The sequence below is a fragment of the Carcharodon carcharias genome, chromosome 6 (genome assembly GCF_017639515.1).
Source record: "Carcharodon carcharias isolate sCarCar2 chromosome 6, sCarCar2.pri, whole genome shotgun sequence".
In the NCBI taxonomy this organism is placed as follows: domain Eukaryota; kingdom Metazoa; phylum Chordata; class Chondrichthyes; order Lamniformes; family Lamnidae; genus Carcharodon; species Carcharodon carcharias.
In genome coordinates this window covers 37,247,276-37,261,710 of record NC_054472.1, presented here as the reverse complement: position 1 = coordinate 37,261,710, position 14,435 = coordinate 37,247,276, and the positions used below count along the sequence as shown (strand labels likewise).

The following is a 14,435-nucleotide window of genomic DNA, read 5'->3' as shown; positions in this document are numbered from 1 at the left end:
TGTGTAATGTGCCTTTAAGAATAATACTGGTTAAGGGAGATCACATGATCTGTAGTAACCAATAGGAGAGTAGCTCGCGCTACCTCAGCAGTCAGTGTAGAGATAGAGCTGAAGTTGAAAGCACATGTGGTTGCTGCTGAGTATATTGTAAATAAACTTAAAGTTTCAACCAAGAAGTGTCTGCATATCAACTCTATCACTAAAGGTATTACTCGGCCACCCTACAACAACTGGGTACCTCAATGATACAATTAAATGTTATAATATCTAATTAAGCAACTGTCAGCCTATGGGTGTGGAATTTCACTCCCCACCAAACAATAATGCACCCGCAAAAGCAAGACACACCAGAGGTGTAGCAAACTGAGGGAGAGATCCTAGGTTCAAGGAATCCCAGGCCTCTCTTCTTTCATCTTCACTAGCGAAAGTTATTAAGAAGTGGCAGCAGGAATAATAGATATAAGGCAGAGAAGTTAATCCTATAACGCAACACCACACATATAAACATACTCATGGTTAGTAAGTAATATCATGTAAGAAAATTCATTTTTAATGCCATTAAAATCAACATTTCTTGATGTTAACTTTTCCTAAAATTCTCAGGAAATCCTTAATAAAATTGCAGTTACCACTGCCTTCCCAAGTGCACCCCATGAGATTCAGGGCCCTGAATTTGCACAAAGCTGTAGAATTGACATAATTGGTTCAAATATCATGAAACACTGTCTACAAGCAAAGTTCAAGAGTCTCAGTTTTACTTTGTAAATCAATAGAATAACATTCCCATTGTAAGTGAAGAACAAGCTGTACATCGTTTGTCCCAAAGGAAGCTGCGGAAAGTATCTGACTGAACCATGGAAATCAACACTGCCTGTCATTTTTACTGCAACTGAACTTGGAGCTTGATACCTCCCTTGTCTCATCAAACTACTAAACAGTAATTCTAAACCTATTAATTCTGAATATTTCTTACGGAAAACATAATGTTACTGTCATGGTAAGCCACCTACTACCCATAGTGTTCCTGACTATGTCATGTGCATGTGTTTTAACATTGGCAAAAGTCTGAGAACATATTATGTGTACTTTCTTGGCTAGAGGACAATGCATGGTTTGGGAAAAGTAGCTAAGTACATATTTGGAAAAAAACACGAAGATACATATCATTAAAAGTCTCCATAATGTTATGTCCTTTAAAGGCAGAACATCTGAAAATGTTACCCTTGTCTTAGCATAAAAGTTTTTGATTGGTTAAAATGAAATTTATCTGTTAAATAATTATTTAACTAAAAGTGAATGATTCAAAATCAAGTCAATACAGTAAATAGGTGCCAAAATGGAATGAGTGATTAGCAGAAAACTGAGTAACTATGTTTATATAGTAACAGCAAACTAAACTGCCTTTGACAACGGAAATCTATACGCTATTTATGATGTGGTCAAATGACACTTGGTTCTACCATCGCCAAAGTTGCCCCTCTGAAATCAGCAGATAGTGAAGTATTCACTGACAGAAGCAAACAATTGTCCCGCTTGGTTGAACATTACTGTGAGCTGTACTCCACTCCCATGAGATGGGCATCTCCCAGTGCGCATTTGACTTCTCCCACAGCTTCCTGTCATGGTTGAGTTAGACAAAGAATCCATGTCACTTGAACTGGAAAAGGCCATTGATTGCTTAGAAAGCTGAAAGACTCCCAAGAAGGATGGGATTCCAGCCCAAATGCTCAAGCATGGAAAGTCCCATCAACCGTCACACCTTCATGACCTTCTCCTTCTCTGCTGGAAGGTGGGATCCATCTGTGGCACAAAAATCATCAGGAGATAGAGAAGATTGTAACAACTACAAGAGCATCTCATTCCTTAGCATCACTGGGAAGGCCTGAACTAATACTTAAAAGGTTCCATCAATTTGCAAATCGAAGATATCCAGAAGCACAGTGCAGTTTCTGTGCTGGCAATTCTATAGTGGGTGTGATCTTCTCCATACACTAGCTACAAAAGAAGTGCCAAGACAGGATATATCTCTTTACTTTACTTTCGTAGATCTCATTTAAAGCATTAAACACTGTCAGCAGAGCAGGAGTCTACAATATTTTGGGGAAAATTGGCTGTCTGCCAAAGCTGCTCAGTCTCATCCCCTCCTTCCATGACAATATGTACTAGATTGTACCACTTGATGGCACCATTTCCAACAGTTTCAGGGTGAAGAATGGAGTTAAACAAAGCTGTGTCCTAGTCCCCATTTTGTTTGGTATCATCTTCTCCATGCTCCTCACTTTTGTCTTCCCTGCAGATATGGAAGGAGTTTATCTGCACACTCAATTGGACAGCAAACTCTACAATCTATCCAGACTGAAAGCGGAGACAAAAACACAGCTCATCTTAATCAGAGAACTCCTCTATGTTGATGATGCTGCGTTTGTCACTCACATGAAAACTCAGCTACAAAGACTCATGGACCCTCTACCATGTCTGTAACTTGTTCTCCATGATGATAAATGTCAAGAAAACCATGGTCGTGGGACACAGCATCACATCACTGTCCCTGATCACACTAAATAACAATCCACTGGAATTGTTTAGCAAATCCTGCTACCATGGGTCCATGGGAGTAGACAATCCAACTCTTGATGCAGAACTTGATACATGCATAGGGAGAGCATCTTTGGCTGACTCACAAAACATGCATGGAATAAGATCAAATTGATTCTAAGGACCACAATGTGGGTCTATGAGGCCTGTGTTCTCAGCATCTTGCTGTACGGCTGTGAAACACAGATGATTTACAGCTCTCAAGAAAAGAAACTCAACGAATTTCATCTTCGCTGTTTGCTAGCTTCGCTAGCTCAGGCATGTTCGCAGGATGGAACATGGTGGCAGGATTTTCTAAGAAATTTCTGTATGGTGAGGTAACCGGAACCAGGTGACCAGTTGGGCGTCCAAAATTCTGCTTCTAAGATGCTTGCAACCTTGAAATGAAGGTGTTAAACATCAATTCTTGCATTTGGGAGACACCAGCTGATGACAGAGGAAAATGGCGAGATCACCTGTGGGCCGGCGTGAGCCATCATGATGAACAGTGGCCACAGCAGTTTGGCATCAAGCGCCAACACTGAAAACAACAAACCACAATGTCACTTGATAACCAATTTATATGCAGCACTTGTGGCCAAACCTGCCTCTCACCATTGATTCCTTTAGCAAAAGTGCATCATACGAAGCTACCTTATCCCCAAAGAATTTGATGTGCTGCATGTCCATCATCTTACATAGATGGAAGGATGCCCACGACAAGTTTCAGAGTAAATTTCATAATTAACTGTTTTATAACATCAGAAATGTGTTATCACATAATGCATAAAACACAATTCTCACATACCTTGGTCCATCCTTTTGAATCTCTGAAATCTCATTGTTTTAACTGGACACATGACACATCCTGAGGTAATTCAACTTTAATAATTGTCTGTTTGATGCTGCAACGCAGGTGCACTCAGCATCAGTTAGCATTGTTGAAAATGTGTGACACCTGGAATGTGGTATCTACAGTGTCACATCTGCACATGCTGATATCTTATCAAAACAGATTTTGGTGTCATTTGCAATAATGCAGATGATATGCTGTCTTATAAGAACAGGAGTGCCATACCATATAATACATATGCTTTGCTCTTCTACTCAGATAAATTAGTAGCATTATAAGGCCACAAAATTTAGCTATTTTTAAATAAACAATAGGTGAGGTCAAAATTTAATTGCTTTTTAGTCTGCATGGTCCTTGCTTGCTTTCCTATTTTAAACTTGATTGGTAAGATCAATCAAAGTTTCCAGATATTTGGGCTCCTTCACCAATTATGATTACTTTTACTTTTTTTAATTAAAAAATGAAAAGAATGGAGAAGCATGCTTCCAAATCCCTGACGTACACGTTCAAAAAATTGTCCTTCATAAGTAATCTCATAATCTCAAACTAAATGTTAATATAGTGTTGAGCTAAGTGGAAGATGATGGCGTAGTGGTAATCTCACTGGACTAGTAAACCATGCCAGCTGGTGAAATTTAAATTCAATTAATTGAATCTGGAATTGAAAGCTAGTCTCAGTATTGGTGACCATGAAACTATCATCAATTGTTGTAAAAACTCATCTGGTTTATTAATGCCCTTTAGGGAAGGAAATCCGTTGTCATTACCTGGTCTGACCTACATGTATTCCTCAACTCACAGCAATGTGATTGACTCTTCACTGCCCTCTGACATAGCCTCCAAGCCACTCAGTTCTAGGACAATTAGGATGGACAATAAATGCTGGCCTTGCCAGCGACACCTACATCCCATGAAAGAATAAATAAATATTAAACCAAGACTACTAACCCAATAGGCCTCGAAACCAGCAGTTCAACTTGTGGCTCAGGTTTAGATTCAAGAATGATGTTATACACCTCCTCAAAGGTAGCTCCTTGTAATGACCTTCCATTCCATTCAAGTACTTCATCGCCTAGATAATCAAAATAATGTAGGTTCAAACATCAACGCACAATTATAAAAAAGACTACAATTATACCTTAAAAACACTTTTCAAAAAGATTTTAATTTAGTATGCTCAGATAGCTGGCTTTAAAGGCTGGTTGCATTAAAAGAGAATCCAAGATCTGTTTTAAAATACAGAATACTTGTCGGACTTTCAGGTATAATCCTACAATAGATTCGCCAATTTGCAAAACTAGCAACATGACTAAATAAAAACTTTTGCCACAATCCATTTATGGCATGTGCAGTGGAGAGGTGAAATAAATGGTACAATAGATTTTTCCAATTTAAACCATTCAATTATTTGTATTACAATACTTTCTTCTCCTTGAGAACCATGTTGTGTAAAGAATAGTGTGCTGATGTCTAGTATCACAGTAGGTTTTTTTTTGTTTGGGTACTTTAACTTAGAATTTTACAATCACAGTTTAGTAAATGCAGATGTCAAATAATATCAATCATAAAATCAAAACAGAAAATGCTGGAAATATTCAGTAGGTCAGGCAGCAACTGTGGAGAGAAACAGAGTTAGTGTTTTGAGTCACTGATGACCCATCATCAGAACTGAGAAAAGATAGAAATGTAATAAGTTTTGAGTAAAGGATTAGGGGAGGGAAGAACTTGGGTGGGTGATGATGGTCTGTGACAAGGTGGAGGGCAAGAGAGATTAAATGAGAAATGGTTCCATGCTAATGTATAAAGTAAAGACACAAAAGGTGTGTCCAGGCGGGGTTCAAATGGCTGGATGGTAGCCTTTTGAAGGCAAAGTTTAGGAATAAAGAAAGGAACGAGACAAAATGGAGGCAGGATGAAGGGTCATCATCAACCCAAAATGTTAACTCTGTTTCTGTCCAAGGATGCTGCGTGACCTGCTGAGTGTTTATAGCATTTTCTGTTTTTAATTCAGATTTCCAGCACCTGCAGTATTTTGCTTTCATATTTCCGAGCATAACATCTAGGTCTTTATTTGATCACAAGGCAGTTCTGTTTTTTCTCCTGTAAATGTTCTACACTATTATTTACGACCTAATTCTAATTACATATATAGGAGTGTCCTCCATAGTATTCACATTGAGCAAATTGGCTCTGAATTTACAGTTACCAGAGTAGCAAGGATGGCAACAATAGGAGAAAACTCACAAAAGAGACTAAGTATTGTGATTAATGGTACCTGGTCTAAGATGCCCCACAGTGTCTGCTAAACTCCCCTTCTTCACCTTGGTAATGAATGCACATAATCTGCCAAACTCAGTCATCTTTCCACCCACAACCTGTTCCAAAAAAAGGTCAAAAATAAAGAATATTATTATTTGGCCTACTCCATTTAACAACAAATTAATTTAACACCATTTTAATCAAATCATTAGATCTTGTCTTTATTCCTAATAATTTATTGATAACAACAGTCTTGATGAGAATAACCTTCAATTTCATAGCATTTTGACACTTACCTCACATCCTGAAGTTTTTTAAATTTCTCTAATGCCCTGCAATCTTCTCTCCCTCTTCTCATTTTACTCAAATATGGAAACAGCTGACCTCTGTCCCTGCTCACATGTACAACAATGTATTACAGAAGCATCACTGCCAAGTAGAATGAGGATGGGGGAAAATTGGATAAGGCCTGAAAATGGGCACAGGGATCAGGATGCTAATTATCCTGTGCTCGTTTGTTGCAAAGCTGACACAATGCATGCTAATTTAAATGATAGCAGCATTCAGCCCAGTGCTAAATGTGCTGCTGTATGCCTCAGCTGGGGGTCTGGGCTCATCAAGGTTAGCACCATTTAAAGGCACTTGCAACTTTTAAAGAAGGGGTGCACCCTGGGTGCAGCAGGTGTTAGGGGTGGTTGGAGAAGATTGTCTGACCTGCAAGAAGAGTGAAAACGGTGCAGCAAGGCAGAGAACATGTTCCAAGTTTGAACAACACAACAGGCTTTGGAATTTGGGCAGGAAGAAGGAGGTCCTCTACCCAGAGGGGGCCAGGAGACCATCCAGGCAGGCAGTGGTATCAGATGGCTGTCAATGTCAATGCAAGCCATGTAGCCCCAAGAAACTGGATGCAGTGCTGGAAGACATTTAATTTCCTCCCATAAGTGGTCAAGGTAAGTGAACGTATCTTCAAATATCAAATTCTTACTAATGAAACTTGACACTCAGACATTGCTCAATTCACTATCTTCCCCTTTCACTCACCCAACAACAAACCTAACCCTAACTAAAATCCTAATGACCATTCTGGAAAATAGTAGAAAGCAAGTGTAAATTGTCAATGTTTGTGCTCTGATGTTGTTGGAGTTTAAACCATATTACAAGTGGAAGCGTGAAGAATGATATGCAGACACAGGTTACGTCCCAACCAAAGATGTCACAAAGTGTGGCCTTGGGATTGTTGTTTCCAACAAAAAGTAAAGTCAGGAGTATTTTGTGAGATGGACGCCTGTTTTCTATCAGAGTTCCTGGATGAAATCTACAAGACAAATGATCTGTTCAATGGTTATGAGGCATGGTCAGGATTTGATAGATTTCAGAAAATAGGTAGTCATTCAATGGAAGAATATGTCATGGACTTTATCAGATTGTATATAAGACAGATGAAATTAAATGTGGGAACCCTGGATGGGTAAAGTGTTTAAATTACAGGCTTTTGCTGAAGTGTCTCATATGGACAAGGAAACATTCGAGTCAAATGTCTATTGCCTCAAACCCGCTGCATTAATTATACATTCCTGTGATACATGTTGTGTCCAAGGCGGGTGAGCTCCGATTCGCCTGCCACGCCATCATCTCGCTGATTCATCATGCCAGGCACCAGATTTAAAGCATAGCCGCGCTCAGTGCTTCCAGCCCAGGACTGCAGCAAAAAAGACATGGCCCCGAAAGGCAAGAAGACTGCAGCCCTCAAGCACTTTTTGAATGCTGTGGAGACCCCCTGTCCTCCCTCCTGCTCTGGCCGTAGGAGGGGCAGCAACATTACCACTCCAGCTTGGTAGGCAACGGCAGTGGTGATCAGTGCCAATGCTGCACAGAAGAAGTTGGTCATCCAATGCAGATAGAGGACAAATGATCTAATCCGTGCAGCCAGGGTATGGCAACCATCTCATAACTCTAATCTCACACACTCAAGCCCATCACACATTCACTGGCATCTCACTCACTGCCAGCTCAAAGGACATCACCACCCGTTCTCATACACATATCTTTACATGTCTATCTGGTCTCATCTCCTCTGGAGACTGCCCCCTCAGCCCTCACCATCTTGAGGCTACTTGCACAGATCAACATGTGACCTCACACACACCCTGGGATACCCTTCATCTGCAGTATAGCTTTCATCATGCAGCCTCTTTGCTTGCCTGAGCCACTTCTCCCCTTCCCCAAACAAGCCCTAGCCCTGCAGCCATTGAAAAGCCACCCACATATGGTTGGTCTGCTAGCAGAGACCCCCTAAATGTGATGTGGTGCTGCCTGTGAAGCCTGGCGCTGATGACTGCAAGTGCTAACTGAAGTAAGGTAGGCAAACAAACCTTGAAGTCCCGAGCCGCAAAGTGCAGCACGCCATATATAGGCTGTTGTGAAACACATCAGCATGTTTTCCCGCCAACATGGGTGGACAATCCAGCTGGGTAGGGATGGGTCTGGCGGGCTGGCCTTAAAATGATATGCTGATGTATTACAATGAGGTTCCCAACGTCCGATGACAGGGAACGCTGCCCACCATCAACAGGCTGAGCAGTTGATTGCAAACTAATTTCATGACTTCATGAAACCGATTGTTGGCCTTCTCTCCATATTGTCCGCTCACGCCTTGCCAAAAGTTAGAGAACTCAACGATTGCCAGGTTTGAAATAGTCTGGATACAGGATTCAAGTAGAATAGGAGATGAAAGCTTCCGGTTGGGTGATTGTATCCACATGCTGCGAAACTGTCACTGTGGAAAGTTTGTTCACTTTTGAATTTGTGTTTGTTTCTCTCAGTGCCTTCTTTTCTGTCTAGGTCTCTACCTGCCTTGTAGACATGCCAGTGCTTGAACTGATATTTGGTGAATTCTTTCCTCTTCTTGCCAATATGCAGTGTTGACATTTTTCTAAGTTGTGGCTTGCTGAGGTTTCAGACTGCTTCCTCACTGCCGGACTTTCTATACAATCTTGCCCAGTGTCCCTTTAGACCACATGCAGGTATCTCTAAATGCAGGACAGTTAATGGCTGATGTATTGGCCCACATTTGCTGCATGCATTGCCCTGTCTTAGTGCCTTGGTTAGCTTACTTATGGTTGTTGCTGCTCCAAGCATTTGCAGATACTGCCTGTGTACAAATATAACCTCATATTTTCTGCCATCTATAAATTGATATTAAATATTGTGTCTCATTTTCATATTAAGTATATCCTTTTGAAATACCGCTATTGGGGTCGATACAATTATGAGCTCCATTATTCTCTGCGTCTGAAAAATCACAATTTCTGCCTTTATATCGACATCTACTGATGAACTGGTCAAGTTTCTTTGGGCTGTTTTCTATATCGCATTGATCTGAGTCAATGGATTCTGAAGCTGACCTTGACTTTTAAGTGATCCTCCCGAATTGTTCAGAGTTTAGATGTGCCTCTGATGGTCCAGAAGTGTTGATGCAATGAAGATATCCATTGCCAATCACTATCTTTGTCTTTACTGCCTGCTTGTTGGGCTCTGCAACATCTAAGAAGCACAACTCCATGTGCTGTCTAAACAATATGAATTCATTGAGGATGTCCGGAGCTTTCCAATGCATAACTGGATATTTTGTTGTCATAGCGTCAAAGTTTCTTGCTTCTCGAGAATTCTCTTTCCTAAGACTTTCCTCTTCAATGACTTTTCCTTGATGGTAAAAAAAAGAGCGCAGTTTTACCACGCCTGCAGCGTGACCTCTGTCACAGCCCAAGCTCTGTGGCTGCTTCATGGGCTTTCAGCCTCTGCATGCAAAGACTCTGCTCAGAGAGCTCTTTTCGGCAGGAAAACTCACAATGTTCAATGGCTTACAGCATCACAGCCCTAATTCAGATTGACTTTTCCAGCTCAATTGCACCAGAACACTGCCTTTCTGGCTGACTACTGTTCCAAAGCACTTCCACCTTCAATTATTCATGCTCTCGTAGTGCCAGTTCTCAGGGGTGATTTTTGGATTGAGTCCTAAACCTCTGTCACTGCTGCTTCCAGCAATATGCCAGTGTTATCCCAGGCTTTAGCGCCAACAATGTCACCGCTTTGTGATGGCTGTCACTAAATGTGAATAGCTGCCACCATGTTGTGCACCACTGCTATCAGGTTGTGCACCACTGCCACTATGTTGTGCACTGCTGTCACCATATTGTGATATTGGCTCTTAGCTCAAATGTACCAAATACTATGACAACGATTGGTAATCTAAATGAAAGACTCTTAACTGAAGAATGGCAGGATTACAGGAGAGCTTTTCATACACATGGAGCCAGAGCAGACCTTTAAAAATGGCAGACAAGACCCATATCAGGAAGTCCCACCTACATTTTCACCAGGAGGGGAAAGGGCAAGGTTCAACTAACACATGAGAGAATCCTGAACTCAGCATGACCATTTAAACTCAGTGAAAAGAACTCCCATTTTCACTTTAGCAAGAGTCTTAAACAGCAGTGTGGACGCCACAAATTTATGCAGGAGGCATAAATGCTCATGGAGGGTGGATAAGGTGTGCAGAACTGTCAAGCTGTTAAGTTCTTTAAATTAACAACCCTTCAAAAATTAAAAATAGTCAGCCTACCTATGTCAGTGAGAGTTGAAAAAATGTAGGCTGTGAAATTAGTTAAATAGCCAGCCCTTAAAAAAATTGGAAAAAAAAACAGCTTTGCCTGTGTCAGTGAGGGTTGGAAAAAATCTGTTCCAGTAATTGCAATAGCTGTTTGTTGCCATTACCAAGGGTTAACATTGTATCACTATTAATCGTTGCTTGCTGTACACAACCTACAATTATCCCTGCAGGAGGTTGTAAGTTCATAGTTTGATTGACAGCTCAAATATGTTATTAAATCATTCGCTGTTTTGATTTGGGGTTGTGAATTTATTTGTTTTGATAAGTGATTATGTACTTGGTGGTCTTTTAAGATTGAATAGGCTTTCAGGAATGGAAGTGTGTTTTTTTATTATAGTGAAAGCTGTAATAGATATTTAGAGGTTTATTTTATTTCACCTCAACATGACTCCTGAGGTCATGGTGAATAGTGGGCGAGTTGGAATGGAGGGTGTAAGAGGCCATGGAGGGTGGGTGGGGGGCATGGGTGAGCATGGGGTGTGGGTTGGGGTTGATGGAGTGTGAAGGGTAAGGGTTACAGGGTCAATATTTATTTAAAAAAAAGTCCTGGAGAAATGGGACAGCCCTTTTAAATAGCCGCATTGGCACTCAGCAGTCCCTGTTGGCACCTTCGATCTGTGTCTGGTAGCAGCAGGTCCGACTCCATCCCACATCTTCCCCTCTACAGCGAAAAATGCGCCATTTGTGGCACTTTTCCTGAGGCGGGTGCTCTGAGTCAGGGAATTTCTTGACTCAAGCCACTTGTCTCGGGAACAAAAATCCAGCCCCTGTTATGTGCAGATCAATACTTATTCAACCACTATATCACATGTTAACTTGCATCACTTCCTGTTTTGTCAACCTACTTACATATTCAAGAGTATGCTAATCAGGATCTTAAGTTATATGCACTACAAAGCATTATCACAACAGTGTGCAGAATTTCCAGGTCATAGATGTTTATCATGCATGGAGTATATAGAAATTAGTCCCAGGGAGAAATTACAATTTCTCCCATTAGTTTCTCAATCACTGAGCATGTCATAGCTGGCAGTAATGCGATTTTCACTGCTCACTTAAGTGTAAAATTTGGCTGTAATTTATGACATTGTCGCAGTGCTTTGTGCCAATTGATATGTAACGTAGTTGCTCTACTGCAAGTTCTTTCCGGTTAGTGACTGCCACCAATGATAATTTCCCTTTGTGGAAGTAGACTTTTGGAATGCAAACTAAATGTATTTTGCTGCATTATCAAACACACTGGCATATTAGATCAGAGATGTCAGCAGAGAGATAGCCCCAGATTCAATATTAGATATCTTGCTTTAATAAGTGATACCAGGAAATAGCTGCTGCACACATGCTGTGAAGCAGAAAGCTCGTTTATTCTAGTCACTTGGTTGCACTGTGAAGGTACTTTGGAATTGTGTCCTTCCTTAAGCTAATTTCAGGTCCATCCAATTGTTTTCACTGACATATAGAGCTTAAATAAGCAAATGGCATCACCCTTTTTGCTAATTTTGCTTAACCCAGTTTAGAAAGCGTGCAATAATTAGTAATGATGCAAATGATTTGTTATTGCTTTTGTACTGTACCCTCTTTAAACATACCTTGAATGCCAAAAATAATACATAGAAGAACATTGACTCATGTTTGCATAAAATATAATGAAAATGGGTTATAGCTGTTTTTGACAAAACAAAGCACATGGAGGAAATAAGAGGAAATCTGGAAACACTCAGTAGGTTGGGCAGCATCTGTGAAGAAAGAAACAAAAGTAAGTGGAAGTCCATTTCTATAAAATGTTTTTGCCTATTGCTAATCTTGTGTTTTCCCCTGTAATTTAGGGAGCCCATTAAAACTATTACAAGAATGCAACTAAACAGCAATGAACAGCATTTAATCCCTTTTAAATGTTTTCATTGTTAAGTAGTTGTGAAAAGGCAATAAGCTTAAGAACAAGATTAGAAAGATAGTTGCGTGCTGCCTTCAACTTTTGATACATAAACCTTTGCAATCTACCTTGTAGCATCGGTACTAGTACTACTGTCATTAATATAAATTGAAGGGGCTATTTTGTAGCAATATCCTGCCTCAGAAATGACTTTGTAATATTATATGGTACCAGCTAACCTTCCAGTCTTATCAAGCCAATTCTGCAATGCTTGCTAAAAAAAAAACCCACTGGGGTAGCTGCATTGGGCCTAAATCCAAGAGAACAAGCTGCCCTCATGGGTTCTGATAAGGCTAGCTTACGGATATTAATATCATATACTCTCTGTCCTGGTTGGGCATTGTGCAGGCATACTTTCAAGGTCTACAGCTCAAAATGGAAAGGATTTGGTCATCTAAAAATATAAAAGAAATGTTGTAGACTTTTTTAAAGGCTCAAAGAAGCTTTATTTTCTGCTTGTATAAACAACATTAACTATGACATGCAATATGCAGCACTTTTGACATGGTAAAGCATCCCAAGGTGCTTCACAGGAGTGTTACCCAACAAAATTTGACACCAAGTCACAAAAGGAAATATTAGGACAGGTGAACAAAAACTTGGTCAAAGAGGTAGGTTAAAAGAGGATCTTAAAGGAGAGAAAGGTAGAAAAGCAAAGGTATTTAGGGAGGGAATTTGAGAGTTAGGGCGGAGACAGCTGAAGGCACAAACAATGGTGGGACAATCAACATCAGGGATCCGCCAAAGATCAGAGTTGGAAGAACGCAGAAATTTAGGAGGATTGTAGCACTGGAGGAGGTTATAGAAATAGAAAGGGGCAAGGGGTGAATTGAAAGTAAGGATATGAATTTTAAAACTAAGATTTCTCCAGACCATGCAAGACATCAACTAAGGTAGTGGTGGGAAAATGGGGCTTGGTGCCAATTAGGATACAAGCAGTAGAGCTTTAGGTGAAATCAAGTTTATGAAGGATGCACGTTGAAATAGCAGCTAGTAGAATATTGGAATCGAGTCTAGGGGTAATAAATGCAAGGATGAGAGTTTTAGCAACACATTAGCTGATTCAGGAGTGGAGACAGGTTCTCTTCCAGAGGTGGAAGAGATGGGCCTGAATTTTTCCCACATTGGGCGGGCTAGGCGGGAGCGGTCGCAGAGCTGGCCACCCCCCGCGATCGGCTCTGCACCACCATTTTATGCCAGCATAATATGCGAGCGGTAGCGCTCAGCGCTACCTGTGCAGGCGAGGGGAGGAGGGAGAGTCGGGGCCAGTGCTGTTTTGCATATACGCATGAAAGAGTACTTCAATCGCCCGAGCCACGGAGCTGCCTCAGGGAGATTGAAGTGGTTTTTAAATTTTTTTTTATATACATTAAAAATTTAATGAAACATCTCCCCTCATGTGTTTGTGTCATGTTTTTATTTTTCATATAAACTTTTTATTTAAGTAGTAAAAGCTTTAGGAAACCTCATCCCACTCATGGATGAGGTTTCCTAAAAAACATAAAGGCCGCTTGGCCTTTTCGCCTGCCCTCAAACCGTAAGGTTGAACGGGCAGCATAAACTTGACATTAATTACTTCGTTAATGGTCTTAATAGGCTTATCAATTATTGGCGGCATGCAGCCGACTCCGGCGCTCGCCCGTCGAATGAAACATCGCGAGACAGCGTGATGACGTTGGGACGCACACCCGATGTCATCGAGCGTCATTTTATGCGCCAGCATGTCAGGCCCGCCTCTGCACACAAACTGAAAAATCCTGGCCATGGTTTTAGTGGTAGTTGTAATGATGGTGCAACTGCCAGTTCAGCTTGAATCTGACAGAAGCATCTTGAGTCCGTGCAAATGCAGTTAAATGCAGAAAAAGAGAAGTTGCTCAGTGAGACCCCACTCCTCCACTGGGTGCAGAGTGCATGGTTCAAGTCCTCACTGATGGAATTTTAGAAATTACTTTTAGTCTTATTGCAAAAACCCTTGAAAAAAAATACATCTTGTTGAATGAGGTGTAACCTGGTTTGTAACAGTGTACTGAGTAGTCATAATTATTGATGAATAATCTCTGAGACTTGAAAATCTAATTGTATCAAATTTCTCTATTATGATTAAAATAACAAAGATTTTTAAAATCAAAAACAATGAAGTTTGATTC

At 40.7% G+C, this 14,435-nt stretch overlaps 1 protein-coding gene across 1 annotated transcript in view; it reads right to left on the bottom strand.

Annotated features, from left to right (window-relative positions):
* Positions 1 to 14,435, bottom strand: part of rims2a (regulating synaptic membrane exocytosis 2a) — a 1,407,304-nt gene that overhangs the window by 468,362 nt on the left and 924,507 nt on the right. Inside the window, 2 exon segments of the mRNA XM_041189340.1 lie at positions 4,376 to 4,499; positions 5,703 to 5,802. Of these exon segments, the coding sequence (XP_041045274.1) occupies positions 4,376 to 4,499; positions 5,703 to 5,802 (224 nt within the window).